Raw genomic sequence first — 27,307 nt, forward strand, 5'->3', positions numbered from 1 at the left:
GTGGGTTGGTGAGCTTGAGTTTTTGGGAGTTTGCAGGGAAGTGCAAACCTCTGAGACAAAAAATTGCTTTCTCCAAGGGAGGGACTGGTGGAAAATGGTGTCAGAAATGTGAAGTGGCCAGACTGGCTGAGAAGTCAGAGCCTGATCCATGTGTGCTAATGCATCATTTGACAGCTGTGAAGTGCCTATATCAGTGGCAGGAATAAGGAAATAGATGAGGCGGAAGGAAGCCATGGTACAACTGGGCCTTGGGAAGTGAAACCACAACCAGGACAACAGTCTTACCTCCCATGGGATAGTGCCATAGTGTTGGTGGCCCCTCATCACCACCTCCTGAAGGGAAAATCCTCTTCAAAGGAATAGAGGTCCCAGCAGAAGAGCACTGATTTAGCTGCATTGCTTGGGAAAGAGCTCACATTGCATTGCAGGTACTGGCAATTACAGATTCCACTGGAACAGGTACTGGAACACACAGTTCCCTGTATTGCAGTGATATTGATGGTTCAAATTTTATACCCTGACCACAGCAGGCAGTTTGAGGCATTGTTTATGTTGTGTTTCTGTGGAATGGAGATGGTTGTACCACAGTCAGATCTCAGGGAAGCAGAGTACTCCAGGATGCTCTAGCTTGGACCAATGCCTGCTCTTTAAACATGGCTCTTTAAAACATCCTAGTGAGTTTGTCCTGGGGTGAATTATTTCAACCTAGATGCCTGATATGCATTCTTTTTCTGTGTTTGGAAGTATTGGCTTTTGAGTGACTGAGTGCATGGATTTCTGGGAGAATTAAGACAGCGAGCCCTGATGTTACAACATGCCAGGAAGAAAAACCAAACCAGAGTAGCATAGCATCATAGTCTGATTCTGGTTTTCATCTTGGCTGTTCCTCAGGGAGACAGAGCAGAACAGCAGAATTTGCTGGGATTCATGTTCATTTTCACAGATTTTTGTATAGTCATCTGCAGTTCAGGGGATTTAGTGATCCAAATACAGGTGGAACATATTTTTAACCTCTCCCCAACACAGACAATGTGTTTGAAAATATATACATTGACATGTATTTTTTCTTATAGCCAAGAGGAGACTTCACTGCTTGATTTCATTTCTCCCCTGAGAAGATTCAGACTTTTCAGGAACAAATGAATAGTCACTAGTGACATGTGGACTAGAATACTTCCTTTCCCATTCCATTGGCATCTAAAATCTTTGTAGTGGATAGCTCTGGAAACATCCTTCTTGTCCTTTATTCTTAAGTATATAGGCACAAAATATTTCATTACAAACTAGAGCTATCCTGCTTTCTAAGTCATCTTAGAAGTGTTGCATTATGACGACAAACATGCAAAGAAAACCACAGTAAAGAGTTTGTTGCTAGCAAAATGTCTGTATTAAAATACAAAGAAAACTTCCCTGCTGGGAACAGTAATTAGTGGACTCTTTTTTTGTATGGTACTAACAGAATTGTAGGTTCCATTTCCAAACAGACCACAATGTTCTTGAGGAATAAATTCCACCACTGTCAGTCTGAACCTCAGCCTAAAACACAAAGAGTTCAAAAACTATAGTATTGTGCATCCTATCAATATTCCAGCATCATGGCACTGGCTTACTGCAACGTGTCCCATCAGATGTGGGTTATATCTGAACGCTGCTTGGTGATGGCAAGCTCAGAGGGCTTCCTATTGTATTTGAGAAGGCGATGATTGCGTTGGAGCCCTTGGAGTTTTTGTTCATACCCAGGATGTCTGCATTAGTTTGCTCTGGCTCGGTTTTCCTGAAGATATTTTTCATGGTTGACTGGAAGTTATTGGTGACAAAGCAATAGACAATGGGGTCCATGCAGCTATTGAGGCTACTCAGAGTCACTGTCACGTGGTAGACGAGGAGGCTGACGTTGTGGGGCATGTCTGGGTTGATGGAGATTGTGACCTGTAGCACGTGGAAAGGAGTGAAGCAGATCATGAAGATGATGAGGACAGTGATAAGGAGCTGCACAGCCCTCATTCTCCTCTCCCGACTCTGGTGCATGAGGCTGGGCTTGGACAGGGCACACATAATCCTGGTGGTGAAGAAGATGATTATGATGAGAGGGAAGAAATACTCGCAGACCATCAGGACCAGGATCTTGGAGAGGCAGCACTCTGCAAACCGTATCGCCATGGTCAGGATGGAGAAAGTCACCACAGTGGCAAAGATCCAAATGAAGATGCAGATCCCCTTGGCACAGGTGGGGTTCCTCCATTTACGTGAGGCTTCCACCTGCACTATTGCCAGGTAGCGATCAACGCAGATGCACGTCAAGAAGAGGATGCTGCAGTACATGTTGACAAAGTAGCCAAAGATGTGAACCAAGGAACAATTCTTGCAATCCCCTGCACTGTAGAACATGATGATCCGGACAGGCAGGGAAAAGCCCACCAGGAGATCAGTTACGATCAAGTTGATGGTGTAAATAACAGAGGTGGTTTTTGTCTTGGTACGGAAGCAGAAGACATACAGTGCCAAACTGTTCAGCACAACACCCACCAGGAAAATGATGGCATTAACTACCATCAGGACAATCCACAGGCTATAAAAATCTGTGAACAGTTGTTCGTCTGAGTGGATGAACTTGGAGAACAAGTTGATGTTAGAGTTAGGTTGTTCAGTGGAGTTGATAGAGTCAAGGGCTGGCAGTTGGGTGGAGGAGGTCGGCATGGTCACTGACTTCCAGCAATCTGGAAGAAAAGAAATGGAGGTATAGTGATAAATATGTCAGCATTCCTTAGGGCTCAACATCTTGTCACTTAAAAGCATTTTAACCAGCATATTTGCACATCCTGAGTAGTAAATCCCCATCTACCAATATGAGATTACCAATAATTGCAAGAAAAATACCTGGGTTTATAACTAGTGTATTGCAGTGGCTCCAGATGCATGTTTTAGGGAAGAGACACACACCTCACTTCAAGTTTCTCTTCCTCTTCCTTGTACAAAAATGATTTTAAGGTCAGAAGACCTTTGCATAACTATAACCCCAGCATTTGATTCCTAAGTTATCATATCCCTTGCCTTGGGCAGGGGATCCCATTAGAGAGTTACATGCAGCAGTGTTTTCAGGAGCTGTAAGATTTCCCTGAAATAAAAGAAAGGCTGAATTTTCAGAGAAAGCAGAAGCAGGTAGTGTGGCATCTTCTAGAGATCTGTGTTCACAGCAACAGCAGCCAGAAGATTTCAAGCTAAGGGCGCAAGCCACTAGTCCTGCCAGGGTTTGACAGTTTAATTTGCAAATCATTCCTGACTTATACACTATTTTAAACTGATTTGTATATTAAAAAGATTAAAAAAAAATACAATATATACAGAGACTTGGCTGGTTTCAATAAAAATAAATGGCTGAAAAATGTCTGGAATATCTCAAAGTGGCTGAGCAGGGCTTTGAGGTTAAAAAAATCAGCTTGGATCAGCATAGAATGATGCTGAAAGAGTTGATTTATGAGGGTTTGAAATCCCTGCTACCAATGAGCCAAGTGCAAAAGGACTGGGAGACAAGGAGCTGCAAACACATCTCCCAGTGCTCACAGAACTGCACTCTGCCCGGGCTGGGTGTCTTGGTTTGGAAGTCTGGAATTGCTGAGGGAATTGGGATATCCAGCTCCCCCAAGTATACCTCATGCTCTGGCAGCTTTTTTTCCCCCTCCTCTAATCTTTTTTGCTGCTTATGGGAATCAGTAGGATGGACCAAAGGTGCTCTATCACCTCCGAGATGTTTCAAGCTGTTGGTGTCTGTGTACAAAGTGGAGGAGGAAGCTACTTAGGACAAAAGTGAAAAGTGGATCTTGAGGAGAGTCCCTGCTGGCCAAAAGAAAATGTTTTGCAGGGATAGTACTAACTGGGTCCAAAGAACACCACAGCAGCTCTGAGCCTGCCTCATGAGTGCCAGCACTGCCTTCTGCCTGCCCACCATGTCTCTCTGCATTTCCTGCATACAACACTCCTAATGCGTTTCTCCAGTGTTTGGCCAACAGTCAACATTCAAGATCAATAGTCCTTATGGGATGCTACAGCCTAGTTGTGATTACTCTGCTTGGTTCATTCAAGCCAGGTGAGAGTGAAGCAGAACATTTGTTGAGAAAAAACAGAGATTAGGACTGAGAATTTAGAAGTCCAAGTGTGAAAATTCTTGGAGAAGTGACTTTGCCATCACTATGGATCTTGGGTTTGTTAGCCTGGAATCTGGGCATTGTTCTAGTTTCATTTTGCCTCTCAGTCTGTGGAAGTGGTTTGAAGGCAAAAGCTGTTTTGAAATGTCCTTGAGCTCAGGAGGATATTTCTAAGCAAATGGCAATTTCTTTTATTTAAGTAGACATTGAAGCCCAAGGAATTGAATTGTCCATTGGAATGGCTCAAACATAAAGACCTCCTGAGATCCAACCAACCTAGTGCCAGAATACACTGCAGGACTGAAATCCTGAAGCCTGGGGTCAGGCCACCTGTAATACCCCAAGGAACTATTGGGCAAAGAGGAACAATGCTAGTTTGTGTCCCCTTTTCCCTCTAGACCATCTCCAGCAGAAACCAGACATTGGAACATCATCTGTTTTGGGAATGACCAGATTACCTCACCCTGCACTGAGCTCTGGTGGCAGCCCAAGTAGCACACATGTTCATGGGGTTTTGTCCGGGTCTGACTGAGCCTGCAGACTCTTGAGGGAGAGTCTTGTCTCTTTGCATTTTGTGCCAAGCACACTGTTAGAGAAAAAAAGGAAAAAACAAGTCCCAAAAATAGGCTGAAGGTAGTGGAGTTGCAAAGTCTGGCACCTGAGAAACATGCATGAGGATGATGTAGAATCCTGTCCTGTTGTCTACTGATTTCCTAAAATTCTTACCGTCTTCTCTGTTTGTTTGTATCACTCTTTAATTATGAAAACAAACTGAAATGAGCAGATGGCTGGATCTGCTCCCAGCTTTCTCTTTGCAGATGCTATCAAGAGAAGCACTGTGGAAGCCAAGGAATAAAGAAAGACTTTGATGCCCCTGGAGTGCAGTGTGAGCTGGTATATCTGTGTTCACACATACCTGAGCAAGGGGAGAAGATAAAATCACGCATCCCACCCCTGAACTTGCATTAAACTCTATTGAACTCTCACATGCATTTGTCTTCTCCCTGTAATTCCATGTCACTGGCTGTTTGCTCTGATTTTGTCTCTTGTTAGTAGCTTGCCTCCTCTGGGAGATTTTTGTTCAGTCTGAGATCCCTTATCACAAACACCTGATATTCATCTTATTTTGCCATTCTTGTCTCAATTAAATCAGCAATTCCAAATACATTCAAGTGTTTCTCATCCCCACAATGCCTTTGAGGGATGTAGGACATGTTACAGACAAATAGAAAATTAAACTAATCAGCATATACAATGTCCTGGCTTACATAGCCACCTTTTCCACTGAGCCCCACATGCAAGGAAATAAACTCCAGATATTGTAAACTACTGAAAAACAGGTGACCTTGTGTTTCCCAAATTGATTATATAAAAAGTGCTGCTTTAGAGCTTTCCCAGTCCATCGCTGCTCTATTTGAACTCAAAATCCAAACAACAACATGAAATAAGCCCCAGCAAATTTCATTAATCCTGAAGATTTCCTCCCTGACAGTCTGTGGAAAAGCTGCCTCTTGGGCTGTGGTGGGAAAAATCTTCCTCTAATCAAATTGTTACTGATGGATGTTTGGGTGAATGGCCTCTTCCTTTCTTTGTGGGACTGCTCTCATCTCATGGCTCACAAGCAGAAAGGATGGAGAACTGGACTAGCAAAGCAACAGAATTCCTATGAGTGTTTTTAATGAGATGGAGCTGGACCAAACCCCCATTTTACAGCTACTAAGGATTTTTCCATTGTGGGACTCCAAGCCCATGAGAAAGGTACATTGCCTCATTTTGCAACACAGAAAGGCAGCCTGACCTTGTGTCTGAGCAAAGCTAAACATATCCAAAGATTTTAAATTCTTCCCCTCTCAGAGTGCAAATGCTATCTCAACCAGGTCTCTTTCTTTGCCATCAGACATACTCATGCAGGTGTTAAAGTGAGTCATTTTCAGCTACTCATCCTGTGGAAGTCAGTGAGGGGCATGGCTAAATTAATGAGAAGCTTTGCAGCCTCTGCAAACCTTTATTTTGCTGTGTTTTGCACTATTACTCATGACTATGGCATGAGCTCATGCAGAGCTGCAAGAACCATCTCTACTTATAGAGCAAATAGAGTTTGGGTTAACCCCCTTCCTAAAATCCTCAAAGAGCTTGAAGCTTAGCCTACTTCATACCTTCCTGAGCCCTCAGCCCCCCAGATTTCTATGCAATCCCTGTTTTTTGGAGCTGGCAGTCTGCAAAGCCCAAGATGGGTAAACACACATCCTTTAGAGTGCTGTCTGACTGTGCCAGTTGGCCTAGACTGCTATATTATACCTCTCAAGCTGGATTTTGTCTGTCTGTCTGGGAAACTGTGGGTAGCATTTCCTTAAAAGTACAGCAGGAATCTGAGTAGAAATGGGATAAAGGGAGGGACAGAGAATGGAGGTTGACCTGCTTTCCCTCGTTCTGATAAAGGTCCCTGCTCAGCACAGGGAGAGGGGAACTTGCTCTGAATTACTTTCTCATTGTTGTGTGACGCAACCAGTTCCATCATTCTGGGGCCAAATAGGAAACAGATGGTCACTGTGCTGAAAACAGGTCCTGCAGCCTCTTCCCTCACTCACTGACTGCTTGGCATCACCCTTTTTAACTTAGCATGGGCAGCTCAGTGCTATGCCTGCTCCAGGAGGAGATCCTTGACCATCCCACATTCCACTTCCCCAGCCGTGTGCTTGGTGACAGCCTCAAGGCTCACCCTGACCTAATGGGGTTCACTTCCTTAGCCCAGGGGACTTTTGTATCTGGCTCAGCAATTCAAGTGATAGGATACAAAAGAAAAGGCAGGTCAGACAACTGAGTTTTGTCCTAACTGCATGCCAAAAGGATTATTTATTGGTGTGCAGAAAGGATCTCTGTGTGCAGACACCAGAGCCACACACTGGGATCGGAAAGTTGAAAAGGACGTTAACAAGCTCGAGTGTAATTTAGTATAAACAGCTTCAGCTTTTCTCATCTCCCTGTCCTGAACTGGAACATCTGATATGGCAACCTGGCTCCTCTGTCATCCTCCCTGCTCCCCTCACCCTGTCCTGATTGCTGATGTTATTCTGCTGCCTGGGGTGGCAGCAGAATGTGTTTAGCTTTTCAGCCTTCCTGTGTTTAAAGTTCCCTGGGTGATTTATCATCGTATTTATAAATGAAGGGTTAAACTCACTCTCTTTCAATTTAAATTGTATGATTCTCCTTCTGGCAAGCTCTCACTCAACTCTGGATCAAACTGGCCAAATATGGTGTTTTTGTGCATGTCGACCTTGCCCTATATGTGGTAGAGCTTGCTCTATGTGTCTCGTGCTCAGCCTGGGGAGGGTGGGTTTGCTGACAGGAGAGAAAGAAAGGGAGAGAAAGGGAATTAATCCAGATGCTGAAAGGAAAAAGCTGGTGCCCATCTGGCCCTTGGGCTGTGAGAAGAGAGATAATTCTGGGGGAAACAGATTCTACTCCAAAGCAGAAATGGGGCTATTCTCAGGGCAGGTAAGATCCCATTTTTATGGGCATCAGATCTCTGCTCTCACTTGACTTCTGGGCACTGAGGTCTCCTTTAAACCTCTAGCTCTGAGGGTGACTGGAACAAGTGTGTGAAACATACACCTTCTGGGGAATTGCAGTTAAAAATTGCCAACTCCAGAGCAGAGCTGGATTATTTCTTCCCCTCCAATGCCATGGACATAAAAGGGACTTTGGAGACACAAAACACATAGTTTTATGAGTGTCAGATTAAATGACACCTGATTTCTTGCAGTCTCATGTCTCACAGTGGCTCACAGAGCTGGGGGAATGCTTTCCCCTGCTCGAGATGCTTATTATAACTTTTTCCCATGTGGACACTTGGCTGCCTTAATGACCACTCACATTCCAGCTCTTCCCTTGGCTCCAACACTTGTTTGACTTTCTCCTTTCTTTGCTGCCTAATTTCCTGAAAATTGAGGTGATCTTTCCCTTCTGCCAAATTCTAGTTGAAATTAGGCAGCAGATTGAAAAACATTAGGAGGACAGAGGAAATTGGAGCTGACAAGCACAACAAACAGGCACTGAGAGTGATCCTTATTTCCTCTAATGTGAGCTTGCAAGGCATTTTTTAACACTCTCCACCACACATCCTTTCATTTAGGTCTTATTCCCTGCAATTTCACAATTGCTTTGGCATTGAAACACAGCAAACAGGGCTGGATGGTTTCTGTGAAACAAAGAGAGTATTGCCTGCTTCTTGTTGTTTTCCTGAAGAGAAATAATTTCAGATTTATGCCAAACCATGGGAGAACCAGCCTGACTGGGACAGGTGATAGCTAATTGCTGGGTGTTGGCACTATTCAGCCATGGTCTGCTTGCCCATGTGTCATAAAGAGTGTGATGGCCAGCAAGTCCTACTTTTTCTGGTGGTTTGAATGGTCATGTGCTGAATTACAGCTTTTGTCTGGAATCACAGAATCACAGAATATATGGAGTATGAGGGGACCCACAAAGATCATAGAGTCCAATTCCTGTCCCTGCACAGGACCATCCCCAAGAGTAACACCATGTGCCCAAGAGAGTTGTCCAGATACTCCTTGAGCTCTGTCAGGCTTGGTGCTGTGACCAGTTCCTTGAGGAGCCTGTTCCAGTGCCCAACAACCCTCTGGGTGAAGAACCTTTTCCTAATATCCAATCTAAGCCTACCTGGACACCACTTCAGGCCATTCCCTCAGGTCCTGTCACAGGTCACCACAGAGAAGAGATCCGTGCCTGCCCTTCCTTGCACAAAGAAAGTTTAACTTCAGTGAGGTCTCCCCTCAGTCTCCTCCAGGCTGAACAGACCAAGTCACCTTACCTACTCCTCATACATCTTCCTCTCAAGGCCAAGAGAGATTAACCCCCCCAATCTGACTTTTGAATTTCCAATCTTGGCCATGAGAATCAGATTTCCCATCTGGTAAGGGGAAAAACTTGTATGTGCAGTCTCAGACATAGGGGTAATCCTTCAGGACCTGTAAGCAATCAGAGACTGAGGATGTGTGGAGACTGATGCAGTGCTGGTTGTTGGGCTGGTGTTGTTGATGTGCTGTTGAGCTGTTTGCCTCCTGCCTGAGATGCCCAGTTTGCCTCTGTGTGCTCCTCCATCTCCAAGGCCCTCCTGTGGATGAGCAATGGATATTGCTCCGTGTTGTGATCTGAGCTGCACCCACCACACTCAGCTCAATGCTGTGTACACACGGGTGGATCCTGTGCTCTCCATGGGCCCAAGGCCAAAATCACATCCTTTGAAGGTGTGGGCCCCACATCCCTAGCTCATTTTGTGACAAGAAATAGTGTGTGGGTGCCCAAGCAGTGATTTAGTCCAGCAGGTCACCCTAGGCCATGAGGAATCACTGCCAGTTAGATGAGGGAGAGCACAGCTCTCCAAAGTGCATTCCTCTTCTCCACGGAGCAAAGTGACCCAGATGTGACTGATGCCACTTGGCTTGGACCAAATGCCAACTCCCTGCATCCAGGCTTGAACCTGCTGCTTAAAACCAGGTGACAGATCACAGTCCTGAACACCCCAGAGACAGTCTATTTAAAACTTGGAAAGGTCTGCATGGTTCTCCCTCAGCTCTTGTCCTAAGCATGCAGGAAAACACTGAAATGAAGTTCCCAGACATACACAGAGGGGGAAATTCATATACTGACAGATTTCTTATGAGTTTATACCTCCTCTCTGGCCATTTACAGCAGCAATGCCTCAGTCTTTGAAAGAAGGGGCCCTGATGTGCATGTGCAAGCAAAAAGAGAAGTGGGGTTGTACATACTTTGCCTCTCCAGATGTACAAATATCGACCCAGCAGTGGTGGGCCCCTAGAGGTATCCCAGCACACCTCTGATGAGGCTTGCTAGTACTGGTCACCTATGAGAAAGGTAATAATAAAGGGGGTTTTGCCTCTTTTTGCTAATTTATTCCACGCTATGTAGAAAAGTCCCTCCTGAAACATTTGGATGTCTACGATGCCTTACCAATTCCACTGTAACTTTCATGTCCCTCTTTTCTGTGTTATCAGATCCTGGCCTTGCAGTGACAGAAATGCTAAGTGTCTTGGTGAATGCTCTATCAATCACTGCTAGCATTTAAAAGACCAATGTCTCATACCCTGTCAGGGCTTGTACCAAGTGCCATCTGTCACAAGGGAGCATGGAGTGACATCTCTGCAGAAGGTGCTGTGTGTTTCCAGCTCTGTTACTTTCAGAGAAATCAGAGCATCCCTCTCCGTCCCTTGTGGACCATTATACGTGAGGGGAAAACATATTTTTGAGTGAATGTTTTTCTGAGATGATTAACATTTTTTTTAAAAAAGGTACATCTTAAACAAAATATATAGATTTGGACACATATGGGTCCAGCCAGTAAAAATGTATTTGAGCCTGTCTTCTTGGGAGGTTGTAACAGTAAAAGAGAAATGCATTTGATTTTATAGGGATTACAGTAATCCATTGAGTGTTTCCAGGGTGCCTGAGACAAAATGCAAGAGATGTCAGTTTGGAATAACAGCTATTGTGGTTCTGTGCAGTGAAAATTACCATATAGGCACATGCAGGAACTTCACAGGCAAGTGCAAAAACAATAACTCCCTGTGTACTGCTGCTTGCTTTTAAGAAGGAAATTTTAAATTGCAAATTTAGCACTCTTTGAGCATTTTTTTCCTTTTTCTGCCTTCAGCTGCCTGCTTACTCTGTCATTTGGCAAGAAGCTGAGAAGGGCATTAAAAGAACAACAGCAGAGTTCTACTGTTGGGGAAATACCTGGGCTCCTGCACAGCCAGGGAATGCAGGACTGGTGAAACAATGCTCACACCCAGGGAGCACAGGGCACCAGTGCAGGTGGGGATGCAGGTGTACCAGATCTGCCTCCCAGCACTCACTCCAAGCTGTGCTGCTCTCTTGGCTGCAGGGAGAAACTGAGGCACAGAGCCATGTGTGGTCTTGGTCCAGGGAATGCAGCAAGGTGGGAGACCCAGTTAGGGAGCAGAGTTTTTGAGGCATCCCAGGATGGACAACCATGTCTTAACCCTTTGGGAGGCTGGTTTCTGCAGTTTCCTTAGCAAGGCACATATGACAGTGCTGTGCAGACCCCACAGTACTTTCATAGTTCCACAAATTTTGGATTCACCAGGTTAACCTGGAAAAGCTCAGTGTTGTTGGTGAGTGTGTTGCTGTGAAAGCAGGGAGCATTTCTGCAGGGGTCTGCTAAGGACCTTGGAAAGGATCTGCTTTCTCCTCTACTGACCCAGCAAGTGGTTTCAGAGAGGGAAGACAGCACCAGTCCTAGAGCTGAGTTTGCACCCTGCTGCATTGCCAAACAGGTAAAACATCCCCACTTGCAGCTGACCCCATTCCAGGCAGTGCACCATCTCTTCTGGCTTCCAAAACCTTCCTGACTTCATTTCAGCAAAATTTAATTACACCTGCAATTACACATATACAAATAACATCACCCCCTCCTCACAAGAGCTGTCACAGTACTTTTCAAAGAGGGAAAGCCTGCAACTTTGCACACTTCCATTACCCTCCATCTCCTTGAAAAACAACCAGATATCCTTACATTGCCCCAAATCCCAAGAGCAAAGAAAGTCACAAGGGGAAAGCTCCTTGCAGCCCCTACTAGCTGCTGGCACAGCCTGGCTTTTTGGGTCAGGCACTTCCCAAGGGATTTCCACACCTGCTGCATGGACAGAGCCAGAGACTTCCCGAGCTGCTCATCCACGTGTTCAGTGCAGGACCCTTTCTGCTCCCACCCCTTCCAGGGCTCCCTGTTGCAATAACCAGGACTCAGAGTCCAATATCCAGCAAATTCTTCCTGGCCCCTCACTGTCTCCAATCCTGTGTCCCCCTCTTTGTCTCTGACCAATATCCCAAAGCATTCCCTGCAATGGTCCCTGCAGTGTATTCCTGCATGAAGGACTGACTTACCTCTGGCCCGATCTCCCTTCTATGTTAGAGGAGCTGCTGGTAAGAAAATTTCCTTGTGGACCTGAGTGCTATCAGCCCAGGAAAGAGACATCTGTTCCTACAAGCAGAACAACTGGAGTGACTACAGAATATGAAGAAATGCCTAATCTGTCTTTTGCGTTCTCTCCCTCTCTTCCCCCTCCCCACCCCCTTTCTAAATATAGCCTTGCAACTAATGGGAAAAAATATACACTACCAAAAAAAAAAATATTTCCACTTGTCTGTAGTGTTCAGAATTTCTCCCCAAACATCTGGCTCCTTGCCCTAAATCTCTCTGAAATTTATGAAGTGCTGTAAATGCTGAAGAGGGCTCCAGCCGTACTCACGGTGCTAATGCCTGAACATCTCTAGTAACTAAAACTGATGTTGCTGCCCTCAGGTCAATTTTCTTGTGTCTCTGTGGGAACAAATCTCTTTGCTGGGAACTCGCCAGCTCAAGGCCACTACAATGCCACCACCATGTGTGACATGAGGAAAAGAACCCTCTTTTAGTCTTTCTGATGTGGACTGGGATTAGAGAGAAGCACCCCTGGCAGCTGCAGGAAGGTGCCACACCAAATGCCACAAAACCTGTGGTGTGCTTTGAACCAACCCAGCTGTCCAGACCCTGAGAAAACCCCTGGCACAGGGAACCAAAGGGTGACCCTGCACACTTTGGTAGTGCTGCTGTAGTAATTTGGGAGAGGAGATAATGAGATCTATCCAGGGCTGAAATGGCTGAGCATGGGTGGCTCTGTAATAGAGAGTCTGAGGTCCACCAAGGAGACCTCCAGCATGTTCCTCCATCCTCATACGGCCCTTCCCTACTGCTGGTAGAGTCATTGTGGGTGTCAGGTGTCTCTGAGTGGGGATTTAAGTATCTCTATGCCCTTGGCTACATGAGGCTGACACTGTACAAAGATAATGAATTCTCCCATTTTTGAGATGGGTTCAAATCACACGGCTAGAGCAGCTTTCACGACATCTCTGCTGTTCGACGCACTAAGGACTCAAAATCCTCCAAGTTCCATCTCAAGTCCCACTTCTTGCTCTAAACTCATACCAAAACGCAATCTTTTATTTGGGATTTGCACATATACTCTCCCTAGGAGCTTTCCAGTGGCTTTAGAGATTTCCTCTGGGAGAAAAGGCATAAAAAAAGAGAGAGCTTACATCAAATTTAGTTGTTTAGAAATAAAGAGAGGATGGATGCTGGATTTTAGTATCAGCCCTGGCCTGCATCACACTTTAGATAAAGACAACACTGGTGCCAATGCAATAAACATGCAGGATATGGCCTGTCACAACATGACAGGATCAACTGAGAGGCATTGAATTCCAGGTCAAGAGGCCAAATCCATAAATAGAGGAGAGGTAAACTCCACACATGCATGTCTCACTGGAGCACAAACAGTAGCTATGGTTATTAGAGAAGGTTGACCTCATTTTCTGGAATTACTTTTTCACCCTTGGATCTTTCCCAGGAAGACTGAGCTGATCCTTTTTGTCTGGTTATTTTATTGATTTTCTATTTTGAGTTTCTGCACATTGAGGAGCAGACTGTTCCCCCAGTTTCAGAACATCCTCCTTGGCTTTATGAGCCCCCTGATCCAGGGGACCTGATCCAGGCATTCCATAACTGACCTCTAGCTCAGGCTTATGCCTGAACTTTCATTTGTTTCTTACTTCCTTATGTTTGGGAAGCAAGTGTCATTGGAAAGCCTTCATGAGCCTGTCTAGGTGATCATCTTGCCTTCAGTTCTCTCCATCGTGGAAGTTCAACAGGGTAAGAACAAAGAGAAGAAACCAGCCCATGGTCTAGTGCTGGGCAGAGTGGGTGAACTTGGACCCTATTGAGACAGGTTTCCCAGGAAAGCTGTGGCTGCCCCATCCCTGGAAGACTTCAAGGCCAGGCTGGATGGGACTTGGAGCAACCTGGTGTAGTGGAAAGTGTCTCTGCCATGGCAGGGGGTTGGAACTAGATGGTCTATAATGTCCCTTCCAACCCAGACCATTCTAGAACTCTATGATTCTGTAATTCTCAATGCCTATAGTGGCAAATGCTTGTTTTCCCCAGCCAACAAATTTTTTATATGGTGAGACTGTAAAAAAGAGAAGACTTTTCTCCAGGATGAGCTATTGGTACCTGCACTCTGTCCACCTTCTCTGGGAATGTCTGGTCCTTCCTATGTGAGGACTGGTTTGGTTTTATGCTTCCACGTGGTACACGAGAGCTGCATTCCCATCCCTGTGCACGGGATAATCAGTGCCCTGCACTCCCCCACTATCCCAGCCTCTCCCTCCTTGCTGGATTTAGAGCTAGGCTCTGAGTGGCAACAGCTGCAAAGTTTCAAGTTGTGCCTGAGATAGTGCAGAACATGCCATATTGGGAAGCAGATGCTGCTGTTAAGGTGGAGAAGGCACATCCGGGCTCAGGGCCATGCTTTGTCCCAGACCCAGTTCCCACACTCAACTTCAGGAGGAGTTGCAACCATAGTTGATAAATGAAGAGCTTCTATCATCTCTTGATTTTCAGTCATTTATCACCCTCCCAGAGGGAGTGGGAAAGGCAGTAAAAAAAAAAAGAGTAAAGCTTTAGTAAGTGGAAAATTTTCAAGCTTGTTCATTGAATATACAACAATATTAAATACTGGAGTGGGATTGTAGGTGGAAGAAGGTATTGGCTCAGTCAAAATCAGCACATAGAAGGACTAACAATGATGTCTGGGAAAGTTGCTACTAGCCCATGGTAATTCCTAGCAATCCCTTAACCTTGCCATATAGTATAGGGCTGTGGTTAAATTTTTTCTGTGGCACAGTGCAGAAAAGCAGAAGGCCGGACAGCTCTTGAGGAAGGTGGAGAGAAAGCTGATACCACGTATCCCTCTGGGGAAATGTGTCCTGTTTTTGTCAGGAGAATGGTGTACTCTTCCAGTCCTATTCAAAAAGGGGAACTGAAAAAGGGGATCCTTTGATCCCCTGCTGTGGGAGAAGAGATTGAGATTGGGCACTGCATAATGAGCTTTAACTGAGCTCAAGGCACGTGGCCAGATCAGCTTTCAAGGTGTCTCTGTTGACCAGCTCTGCAAGGACCCAAATCCAATGTCCAAACATGCCTGTGTTTTTTAAGGAAGCTGAATTTGGATTCTGAACAGATTTTCAAAAATTAATTATTTTCTTCAGCAGTGAGGGAGAATTCTTACCCAAGAAAGTGTTGGACATGGACATAACAGTTTAGAAAACTGAGGAGCCTTTACCCATGATCATGACTGTGTGCAGGTCACCAAAGAGTGGGATCCTCACTTCATGGAAGACACTGAAGGGTGGGATCTTCACCGTCCTGTCTGGAAAATCTCTTTTTAGCAGCAGGCTTGATGGAGAGGCAGCAATGTGAACCTGCCAGGTGAGTAACTCTTTGCCTTGGCAGATAAAGTTAATGGCATGGAGGAGTTTACATCCATTTTATCCAACTGCTCCTCCTTCTGGTAAATCTACTCTGGAAGATCCTCAGGCCTTAAAAAGTGCTGGAAAGCATTCATATATGTCTCCATGGTATGCACTGCCCATGAGCCCTAAAATCTTGATTGTCCACAGTCTCCAAGGCTATTATGGGATGCTATTAATCAGAACTGACCCAGAGAACCATGTAGGTTCTCACAGGTGGGCCAGGTGTGGAGAAATTTCTGCACTGGACCACCCTCCAAAAGCCATCTTTGATTTAGGGGGAAATATGTGGGCAATAGGGTTCTCCCCAAATATGTAGGAACTTTCCACCTAGGTCAGGTGTTCTTCAACCCCACTACACTTCCTTATCCTAAATAAGTGACACGTGTGTGGGAACACATTCCTCTTTGGTGGCTCCTGAGTTGGTACTTTATGGAAGTAATATCATGGCAAATGGGCAGACCCTAAAAGCAGATCTAGGGTTTTTCTGGCGCTTTTGGTCGAATCCAAGGGAAGTCCAGTTGAAAGAACCTTGAAGGTTGAGGCTGGTATCTGTCTCCAGCCTGGCTTTTAGCTTGTGGCCCTTGCTTATTTGGAGCCAAAGAGAGCAACATGTGGCTTCACCTGTTGGGCTATTGAGAGGTCATTTTTTGCTCTTTTGGGGATCCAAGTGTGTCATCCTGGGACATCTGGGAGATTTTGGGACTGCTTTGGGATCTGAACCCCAACACATACATGCTGGTTATGCCTAAGGTGCAGCTGGAAGGACTGGAGGAAAAGACCAGAGCTCTCTCTCTTAATTCTTAGATAGAATCTGTTTCAAGGGATGACCTTTGTCTCTTTCCTGCAATGCTGGGGTAGAGACACTAAACAGACAAAGAAAGGTGAACTGCTTATCCCTGGAGAAGGAGAGCTTGGACTGCTCCCCCAGTGATATTGAATACCCCCAGGGCTTTTTACCTGGCTGTCAGCATGGCAACAGAGGCTGTGGAGAGCCACAAAAGATGGTCCAGCTGGCTCTCTTGATGGCATCTCAGCAGGGTCTAGTGGCAGCTGTACCTTCCTGACGTCAGCAGCTCTGCAGGACACAGTGTGTGTCCTCTGCCAACTGCTCAGGATCACAGGCACTTCCCAGCACTCGCTGGACTGTCACTTGCTGTCCTCAGAGGACTGCAAGGGCTGGAGGCCACCATAATTTTGTATCCCTGCCTCTGAACAGGCTCCCCATCTGTGTGTTTGTGCAAGGAGGGAGATCAGACTCTCACCATATGAGGCCTCTGCTGATGGGATCCAGCTGTGATTCATCTGCTTGATGAGGGACAGGGAAAGACAAGTGGTGCCCTAAAATGATGGCCATGGCTCCTCTATGGGGGAGGCAGTGTGTAGGAGCCAGTTTCCTGCCTGCCTGCTGCATATTTGGTAATTGGCTTTGCTGACCACTGGCACCCCCTCAGTTTTCTCCCCAGGCTGTGGCATTTTTGCTGATCGACCCACTGAGATGAAAGAAAAATGAAGATGTCTGCATTGTACAAAGAGCTGCTCCTTTGGGCAGCCCTGAGGTCTTTCCTGAGTGGATTGGAATACATTGGTCCTGCCTGTCTCCAGTTCTTGCATGACAAGGGATGTGAAGTCCCTTACCTGTTATAAATGCACCCTGTGAGGGTAAGCCAGGATACCTCTCTCCATCCCAGTCTGCCCAGTTTACCACAGGTCTCACCACTGAGAGGGTTCTGACAAGCTTCCTTAGCTCAAAGCACCAGCAAAGTGAGCCACAAGGACACTTTGTCCACCCAACAAAGCATATCATGTCTCAGCTTCCCCTACTGATCCAAACCTCACTGGGATCCTTTGCAGGGTCCCGCTGTGACCTTTCTGCCCACCCCAACCCAGGTCTGGCCAGTCACCTCTTGTACTCTTTTTTTTTTTGCTAGATTATTTTTTCAAATATTCGGAAGCTAATTGCCAAGAACTCAATGTCCAGTGTCATAACCTCACTGCAGAACTCTCCCCATTCCCAGCAAAGTATTTCCTGTTGGTTTTGTTTGTCACTGGGCACACAGGGACAGTAGTGCTTGAAGGGAAAGCTACACAAGCTTTGGGCTTTGGCATTACTTGGGCACCATGCCCTGGGAGGTCAGTGCTGGGTGGAGTGGCTCTTGCCCAGCCCTGGTTTGAAGGCTGCAGAGCAGGAATTGGCAGGATTGTTGGTCCTGGATGGTTGAAGAGCCCCCAGAGAGCTCTCAGCACTGTGTTTGTGGCAGTGGGAAGCACACTGTGGCAGGGCTGAGCCAGAAAACCTTGAACTCAAGATGTGCTGTGCCCTGCAAGGATGCAGAAGCCAGAGAATAATTTGAAAACCAATGGCAAGGAAGTTGTAGGGAATTTAAGGACCCAGTCTGGTATCTCCACCTGCTCTGATTTAACAGTGACCACAAATTTAGAAAGGGGCAGCAGGAGGTTCCCAGGGCCATCTGTTCAATTTTTGGGGTTTTTGCTATATGAGTAACCTAGCCCAGGAGGAAGGACACCTGCAAATTGGAAAATCTGGTACTTGGACCTACAAACCTAAAAAAAGGCTTGCGAGAAAGACATCCTCTCCCTGCTCACTTGCTGCAAACATGTTAATCCTCCTCTCCCATTCCCTTTGTTTGCCTGGTTTGGAGAGATTTGGAAGGGCTCAGGGCAGGGCTGTCTTTTGTTAGATGTGCACAGAGCTCAGCAATGCTCTGATCTGGAACAGGGCAGCATAAATCTGGGGGATTATCATAGGAAATGCCACAGTGATGAAAAGCCCTGTAGGAATGGGAAGAAAAGAAAGGGCCCCATTTTGGAAGAAAAAAAATCCCAACAACCACCCTGCTGCTTGCTTACAAGTGATTCCTAAAATTTTTGCCTCTGGAAGAAGCTGGTACATTTACTGATTTTTTTTTTTTCCTTTTATTTTGGAGGGAGTGTGTTCCTTTGTGTTCTCAGCTGTTTAGAATTACAGATCCTGTCTTTGCAGCAAGTTCTGTGTGAGAGGCCTCATTGGGGACAAAAAAAACCTCCCATTTTCTGGGGAGGTGCCTCAGTTTCCTTATGGCTGAAACAAACCATCCCTCTAAGCACAATGTGCAGAAGTGATCTGGGAAATATTCAGAAAGGAAAGGAGGGAATCAAATGTGTGATTTACTGGAAACTGCAATACCAAAATAACCAATTTTCTCCTAAAAACAAATGGAACAGGGTGCTGGGCAGCAGAATCCAGCTGGTACTGTTTGTGGTGGTTGGTGTGTTTTTGTATGGGTTATGGACTCTTCTGTCTCCCACCTGGAGCAGAGAAAACCTGCTGAGACCTGAGTCAGGTGGAAACATGATAGTTCAGAAATCCAGGAGGATATTTTCTCTGTCTGGGATGTGATTAAAGACAGCACCAACTTGTCCCTGCCGGTGAGGTCTTGAACTCACTGAGGTGTGATCAGTGGATGGAATGATGGAGGGAAGACAAAGTCCTACTCCAATTTGTGCTTAAGGTCTCAGAGCAACTTTTTTATCAGGAGCAAAAGCTCATCCTGTCACTGTTGACTCATTCCTTTCCATGCCTTCATCTTGGTACTGATAGCTTCAGTCTTTGTTATGTTTAGAGTACTGCAAGGTGCTGTTTGATTTGCCTTTCATGTCACCTAGAGGGATTGTTTTCTACAAAAGCACTATTTCATATAATAAATAGTGTTACATTGACTAATGAAAGGGGGATGTGTTTCTGCCTTGGAAAGCATCCAAAGCGAACCAGTTGGAATGACCTGAAGGCCATCAAGGCAGACCAGCAGAATTGGGCTTGTTTAATCTACAAAGAGACAACAGAACAGCTGATAGCAGCTGTGGAGATGTCTGGAGATGTCCCAGACAGCTTCACTGGGAATGGTGCAAGGTGGGTTAATCTCGCATGGTTTAATTAAGTAACACCAGTCTGGACCAGATGAGCAACCCAGTTTGTGATGGTCTCAGTGTAGATGCTTCCTTTGGGTAAGAGGAATCCTATTGTTTGTGTCTCCTAGGGCAGGGATGTGCAATCAGCACCTGTGTAATTCAGAGTTAGAGCCACAGCAGCAGCCAGAGGTTCCCCCACGGTGCTGGAGCCACAGGTCAATCCCCATGGCTGTAACACAACCTAAGATGGCACCTTCTTTTGGGCAAATTCTGCTGGCTTCTTTAAAGCAAAAATCCAGCCTGCTGTGGTTGCTAAACTGGGCTCTGCTTCTTTGGGTGTCTTTCCATTTTCCAAGAAAAATAAACTGCAGGCTCTGTATTTTTAGATATGCCATCTGATCATAGCTAGTCATATATCAGTCCCAATACTGTGAGTCAAGATGCTGAACTCCCTTGGGCAAGAACCAGCAGCTTGAGCCATCCTGGTGTATTAATAAATCAGACTGTTTAAAATAATCTTACACTTCCTTAGGTAAGCTGCTCACAAAGAATAATACAGTTGGGAATTATTAATGTCAGCATCTTAGGAGCTCTGATTCTCTGGGTGAACTTGATACTCTTGTGAGTGGGAGAAGAACAGCCCTGGTATGAGACAGATCTAATCTAGGCAGGGGACAGAGGCAGCACGACTCCTCTTCCTTTCCCTCTCCTGCCAGTGACTCTGATTCCTGACGTCTGCCCCTTGCTATTTCAGTCCTGGGTATCCTCTGAGCCGGCTGCTGGTCAGAGTGAGCTTTATGGTTGCCTCTTCAAAAAGCATCTGATCAACCTGCCTTGCAAAATAGTGTACAAATGTGGAGTAATTGGTGTATTTTAAGCCTCTTGCTGGTCTTCCTCAGCCTCCACAAGTCTGTGTCTCTAACACCACTGCAGCCTGCAGACAATTTTCTCTGTGTTTGATCAAAGCAGCGGGAAGCCTCAAAGTTGGTGTGTGAAAAATGCCTGGCTCCTGAAAGTGTATTTGTTGTGCTACTTTATCACTCTAACGAGAATCAATTTATCTGCATAATTGGTAGCTGGAGATAGCATAACACAGCTTGGCAGCCTGGATTTTTCTCAGAGATGTACTGCTTGGCATATTCAACCCAGGCAAAAGGAGCCAGCCTGGCTGGCGGGGAACTGCAGCTCTGTGAGTGCCAAGCAGGTGAAACCCAGCACGATAACTCAGCTTTCTCTCTCCATCCTGCCAGAAAAAGACTTTGGGAATAAAGGTGAAATTGCACCTGGCTGAATGTCTCGCTTAAAGTCTTTTCCAACCTGAGCTGCTCTACAATTCTATACTTTTTGAACAAGGAGTTACAGAGAGAAGACAAGGGGGAGTGATTTTAAACTAGGATGGATTTAGATTAGATATGAGCAAGAAATTCTTCACTGCGAAGGTGAGGAGAGTCTGGACTGTGTCACCAGAGAAGCTGTGGCTGCCCCATCCCTGGAAGTGTTTGAGGCCAGGTTGGATGGGGCTTGGAGCAATCTGGTTCAGTGGGAGGTGTCTTTGCCATGGCAGCAGGTTTGGAAGTAAGAGGTCTTTAAGATCCCTTCCAAGCCAGACTATTCTGTGTTTCTGTGATTCTGATAAGTCTAATAATGCGTAAGCCTCTCTGCTGAGATGGATAATGACCAGTTAGACTGTGGTGGGTGCAGCAAAAGGTGTGCTCTACCTGTTCACTTTGCTCTGCTCAGGATCAGCTGCTGGACCAGCAAGAGTGTGACCATACATCCCACTGGGAGGAGAGGCTGGTTGCACACTACTGGCTCTGTGTGGTGGAGGTGTGTGACCTCCAGCAATCTCCTGTCCTCTGCACTTGGGTGCTAGAAACCTCCTTCACGTCACGCAAGAACCTGGTTTTCCTGCTGAGGCTGTCTCAGTGCCCTCTCCTGCTGTGCCCAGGTACGCACTTTACTGAATCCTTCTGAGAGGACCCTGCTGGGGTACAAATGCCAGTGCTGGTCTCTGTGTGGGTCAGTGTGCTCAGGGCTGTTTCGCCTTGCTAATCCCTACCTGCAGCAAGCAACCTACTCTGATGTGTAGGTCTCTGCAGCTGTTGGTAGCTCTGAATGAATGAAACAAAATTTTGGCAAACCTCCACAGGCATCCCTGCCCTTGTCCATGAAGCTGAAGACTACTTGTGATAGCCTCAATATGGGGCAGCTCCCCAAAGTGGCCCAAATCCATCTCTCTACATATCCTATAGACAGGGTAACAAATTCAAGGATGGGAAGCTGTCTGCTGGACCAGCACACTGAAAACCATTCTCTACATTTTTAGCCTTAGAGGCATTTCCCAGAGCCTCATCTTGTTGGCAGGTATTTGTAGAGAAGATGGCTGGAGCCATAGAGAAGAAGGGACATTTGACAGTAAATCTTTTTTGCATCAACGTGGAAGAAGCCACCCTTTCTGTTGTGTGGTAATGACTGTAGTGGTGCTTTTCAGGCTGTGATAGATGAGATGTACATCTTTTATAGATTATGTGTAAGAGGTAATAAAGAATTCAGTTCTTCTGTGTCTATGCACTAATGGTGTATCGATCCCAGTAAATATCATGCTGAGACTGAACAGCAGCTTCCCTGCTTAGTGTCATTCTGATGGGTGACATCATTTCTTTGGTTGTCACAGCCAGCTCAGCCTAATCCCATCTGACCCCCACAGCTTTCCTGATCCTTTGCTCTGGCTCTGGGCTTCACTTTTCTCTTCCCCTGATTTATCCTTCACCTCAGCACAGTTACTTCTGTCTCTGGACTTTGTCATGCTTGGCTGGATTCTGCTGCGCCTCTCTGGGATTTACTGGATGGGAAGTGTTTCCCTGCTAAGCCATCAGTAGGATTTGCTCAGCTATTTGCGATCTGCAAAAAATGTACAGCTAAAAGCAACAAATTAAAATGCAAGGATGAAAAATGGATGAAAGGCAAAAGAGAGAGCAGGAAGGGTCCTTACAGCATTTACAGATGAGTTGGCTAAGAAGTAGCAGACATTCCTCAGAAGGGGCTGTAGATTTTACTATATATATCATGGGATGTTCACCAACATGTACCTTTTGGTAATAAGTAATCTCATCTCCTTCTAAACCTGGTGACTGAACATTTATAAAAACCCGCTATAACAGCTCAGGGTGGAAAGGGAAATCACAGACTCATCAAACCACAGCATGGCTTGGATTGCAAGAAACCTTAGAGATCACCTAGTGCCAAGCCCCCTGCCATGACAAGGACATCTTCCACTAGACCAGGCTGTCCAAAGCTCCATCCAGCCTGGACTTGAAGTCCAACAAATGCGCATTTTGAATGTTACTCCCATGGGGAATTTTTGTCTCCCATTTAAAAAGGGGCTCAGGGATTTGTATTCCTGATTTTAGGCATCAAGATTCAATGACCTTAATGGATGAGGTTTCTCTGAACCCTGAGGTGATGAACACCTGCCTGCTAAACATCCCCTTTTGCTTTGTCTCCAGCTCCTTAAAATGTGGACTGCCAAAATCCTGGAGTCCTTCTGACAACTTAGAGTGTAGGGTTTGTCTTCTCCCTCTGAAAGGGGATGTAGGGCCAGGACAGCCTGCATCCCTGTGAGAACCACGTCATCCCAAGGGCATGATGCACTTGAGGGGGAGCAGAGCTGTGGTGGTGTTGTACGTGCGCCTGGTGGGATTTATTGCTGCGTTCAGCAGCCTCCTCTGTTCTGCTTGCTCTGCCTTGGAGAGAACGTGCTGTGAGAGATGTTTCATGTGCAAGTCCTTCCTTGGCTTTTGCCTTCTCCTTCAAAACTGGAGAAGAAAGACTTTTAGGGTGCTTTTGGCACCTTTAGGCTCTGTGGGGAGGGAAGAAATGGCTTCATGTCTGTGTTTTATATCAGTGTACTGGGGACATGGGGAAGGAGGCTTGAACAGGGTGAGGGAAAATTCTCTGAAGTAGATTAATAAAGTAGCTGCTCAATTGCATCGCTAAGTTGTCATGCGTCCTTGTAAGAAAGGATGGAGGGAAGATCGGGATTTTCCTTCTAATTGAGGGTTGGCAGAGAAATCTGTACATGAAAGAGATGGAAAATTTCTTAGTAAAGAGGTTTCTCCCAAAGGGAGGATGGTGGGTATTTCTGCCCCCTTTTTCCATGGGTGCCCAGCTTTGCCCTGCTCAGGGAGAGATTTACAGAGTGAGCTGAGATGCAGCATTGCATCTAATCGTGGGTGACAGAGGTATTCGCCCTGGTGGTTTTCAACTGGGACTGTCACGCGCAAGTAATAGGGATTAAACTTGCATGCCCACTGTTTTATTTCTGAATGGGAGAGTTTTAGCTTTGCAGAAGGAGCTGTCATTTCAGGAAAAGGGCTGGCTTTTTGCTGAAGAAGAGCAATTGGCCCTGGCACGTGAGAAATGTTAGAGGAAAAGGCGCCTCCTGTCACCAAAACACAGCTGAAATGAGTCCGAAGAGCTATGTTGCCAATTTATCACACTGCCACTGAGTGTGGGTTGTGTAAACACTGGGAGATGCTCTCTCTATGCTGTACTGTGGCCAGACATGTCCCAGTTGGCAGAGACTTGCCGACGGATCTAGTGAGGCCATTCATCCCTTTCAGCCATCCCAGCTCTGGCCCAGCCACTTCCCCCACCCACACAGCAATCAGAGTAAGGACATTTCCATATAGTTTCCCTGGGGAAAGTTTTCTGCTTCCTAACCTTAAACTATAAAGTTCATTTTGAGCCTTCTCAGATCACTTTTTCATGGCCTGAGTCTAAAAATCCTGTGTCTAGCACTGCATCTTTATACAGGGACACTTGTGGGATGCACAGGTGTGTGTGTAGCTGGACTTGACACAAGCAATCTGTATATGGAAGTTTACCAGAAATACTCAAGTTTTCATGTAGAATCCCTCACAAGGCTCTTTACCATCCAAACAGAGCAGTTCAGTTTACAGAAATCCCAACATTTCTCTTGATGAGATGCTCTTTTCCTTTGCACCAGCTCTGAGCTCCCCAGCCCTCCTCTACCCCTCCAGCCCCTGGTGTGGGACACTCTCCTCCCTCTCCAGCGCCGTTCCCACCCACCTGGATCCATCCCGCATCCAAACCCACATGCTCCGCTCCCGACCCAGCTTGCAAGGACTCCCATCCCCATCTGGATGCCTCCAAGCTCTCAGCCCAGCCGGGATCAGAACACGCTGCCTTCCTAAGCTGCAGGCGGTGAATGTCCCTCCCTCTCCCCCCTTTCGCAGCTCCCATCCCGCCGCATCCCGCGCTCACCTCCGGACCGGGAGCGCTCCGCTGCTGAGCCCGGACCCGCTCCAGGTCCCGCCTGGGTTCGCTCCCGGCGCGGCGGGGATGATACAGGAACCAGACCGCCTTGGTTTACTTTGACGTTGACGTCAGTGTCTTTTCGAGCCTCCACGGCTCGTTTTGGTAAAAAGGATGTCTTCAGGGGAGAGGGGAGGGGTCGGGAAGGGAGAGGAGTGAGGATGAGCGGGAGATGAACTTTCGTGATGTGAGCAGGCAGTGGTGGGAGGTTTTAGGGGTTCATGCTGAAAGAAGAGGTGCTTATGGAGACCAGGTAATCCTGGGTGTAGCTCATCACCTGAAGATGGGTACCACTGGAGATCTGACCCTCACATAGAAATTATAGTGGCTTGGGTCAGAAGGAGCCGTAAAGACCATCTAGTTTTAACCCCTACCTTGGGCAGGGACATCTTCCACAAGACTAGGTGGCTCAGAGTCCCATCCAACCTGGCCCTGAACACTTCCAGGGATGGGGCATCCACAACTTTTCTGGGCAGCCCGGTCCAGTACCTCACTCCCTTCTACATAAAGAATTTCCCTCCCCCAGCCCTGTGCACCCACTGTGCAACCAAAGTGTGCATGGACATTTTTTCGGGGGCATGGAAAGAGTTGATACTTGTGAGGGATTTGGAGAACACCATCAGGAAGTGGAACCTGCAAGTGCAATCACTAATGCCAAATTGTTCACAGCAGATCAATCACACCTATGGGTGTTTAGGGTCTCTTTTGGCCATGAGCAAAGCCAGATGCCTTTGCATGACTATGTAACTTCTAGGAATTCCAGACTCAGGCTTTCACGCCCTAAATGCTGGTATATGTTTTTTAGGTTTTTGTTGAGGTGTGTGATGCAAACCACTGAGCACTTGGATCTCAGAGCCTCAGGAAATGCAAATACAGAATTTGCCCCAGTGCTGCTGGACTAACTGTAATTAAACAATTAAAGCTATGCTTTCTTTGGGTCATGGACCACTTTTCCAGCTTTTAACACAACTGGTCTGTCATCCATTATTAGACCATCTGTACTTTGATACAAATAATTTATTGTGAACTTTTAGGAGCAGGCACTGAGAATGGTCTTTGTGAATCCAGGTACCAGACTCATAAATAGCACCAATGACCTGATGACATTGATGTATTTGGTTTGGAGGACACTTGGTTGTGCAGGGAGCAGGGATTATAGATAAGGAGGCATCATCTCGTGCTGCCAGGATGATTGGGCTGTACTGGTTTACTTGGAGAACAGAAGTGAGAAAATAGTTTTTTACTTTGATGTACCATCACTGCAGAGAAGAAGAGACACAGAAAGGGAAAGCTCTTGTTGTTCAGTACATCCATGGCAGAGCCAAGTAATAAGTCCAGTTTCTTATCCATTGGATCACACACTCCCAGTCATAAATAATTCTACTCTCAAAGGTTCCCGGTGTCCTTGTCAGAACCAATACACTGTTCATGGCTGAAGAAAGACAGAGTCTTATAAAAACCAGAAAAAGAGTTCCCTGTAAATCACCACATCTATACTTAGAAATGTGTTAGACTTTTCTAAGCTCCAGTTCAGAGCATATAAAGTGTTTTTTTTTCTTCTTTTTCCGAGTTGAAAAATCCATCCAAAGGTCAGGCAGAAACAGGAATAAAACTGTCTTTCTAATCTCAAGCTGCTGTAATAGCATTTTTGGCAGTGAATGATAAATATGAGCAGTTGAGGTTTACAAGACAGATGAAGTGAACATGTCTTTGTCTATACATTAAATACCCAACACTGGCCATTTTTCATCTCTTCTCCCAACCTATCAGGCTATTTATAGATTTTTACTACAAATGGACCTCCTGAACAGAGGAAGGCAGATCAGCTAGATCTGAAGAAAGCATCACGGTGGAGCTGTGCCCATAAAGTCATCATTCCAGGGCAGGAGTCCCATTTTAGTGATAACTTGGGAATATTAACTCTTCATTTACCTGACAGAGATTTTTACAGTCTTTCACAGTTTTTAGTGAGTGTGAAGGGTTGTTCAGGGAGATCTTATGGTCATATAGGTGTTAGATTGAAAGCAAAGTGACATATCCTGGCTAGAGCTCTGAGAGACATCCAGAAAATGAGATCTACTGCCACTACACAGGTTGCACCTGGCTGCAGAAACTTGAAAGCCACCATTCAGAGCTCTCAACTCGAATGAAAAGTGGACACTTCTCATTATATAATCCTTGATGGGTAGATGGTGATAACACTCAAGGATGGCAGAGATTTGGGGGCTTTTCTCTGCCATGCCTCATATATAAGAAAGCCTTGCTGGAGGCCTGCAGTCCTTGCACTGTTAACTCCAGAGGAATATATTCAGGGTCTGTTTTTTAAAAAATATCCTGATGTTCATTAGAGTGGAGAGCCTTCCATGACCCTGGCTATGCAGCTGCACAATAATGTGCCCTGTGTGTGTGGGGAGTTCTAGTGGAAACCAGGAAATTTCTACTGCAGTGGGTTTGAGGCTTTCATCCCTGGATATTTTATCTTGGTAACTGGGAGTCAGGTCATGTGGATCTGAATCCCG

General features: G+C 46.0%; 1 protein-coding gene across 2 annotated transcripts; it reads right to left on the minus strand.

Annotated features, from left to right (window-relative positions):
• Positions 1-1,219: 1,219 nt before the first annotated feature.
• Positions 1,220-24,852, minus strand: GPR20 (G protein-coupled receptor 20). Of its 2 annotated transcripts, none has more exons than XM_030266775.4 (2): positions 24,738-24,852; positions 1,220-2,717 (listed from the first exon to the last, which is right to left on the minus strand). In XM_030266775.4, the coding sequence occupies exon 2, from the start codon at positions 2,695-2,697 to the stop codon at positions 1,636-1,638; it is 1,062 nt and encodes a 353-aa protein (XP_030122635.1). In that variant the 5' UTR covers positions 2,698-2,717; positions 24,738-24,852; the 3' UTR covers positions 1,220-1,635. The 2 variants fall into 2 exon arrangements, with proteins under 2 accessions (XP_030122635.1, XP_072781162.1); XM_072925061.1 differs by lacking the exon at positions 24,738-24,852 and adding an exon at positions 12,081-12,208.
• Between the last annotated feature and the right edge of the window lie 2,455 nt (positions 24,853-27,307).

This window comes from Taeniopygia guttata, chromosome 2 (assembly GCF_048771995.1).
Source record: "Taeniopygia guttata chromosome 2, bTaeGut7.mat, whole genome shotgun sequence".
In the NCBI taxonomy this organism is placed as follows: Eukaryota; Metazoa; Chordata; class Aves; order Passeriformes; family Estrildidae; genus Taeniopygia; species Taeniopygia guttata.

Excerpts from the sequence above, each read along its gene's own strand:
- GPR20 (XM_030266775.4), bottom strand. The coding sequence starts at position 2,697 with ATGCCGACCTCCTCCACCCAACTGCCAGCCCTTGACTCTATCAACTCC.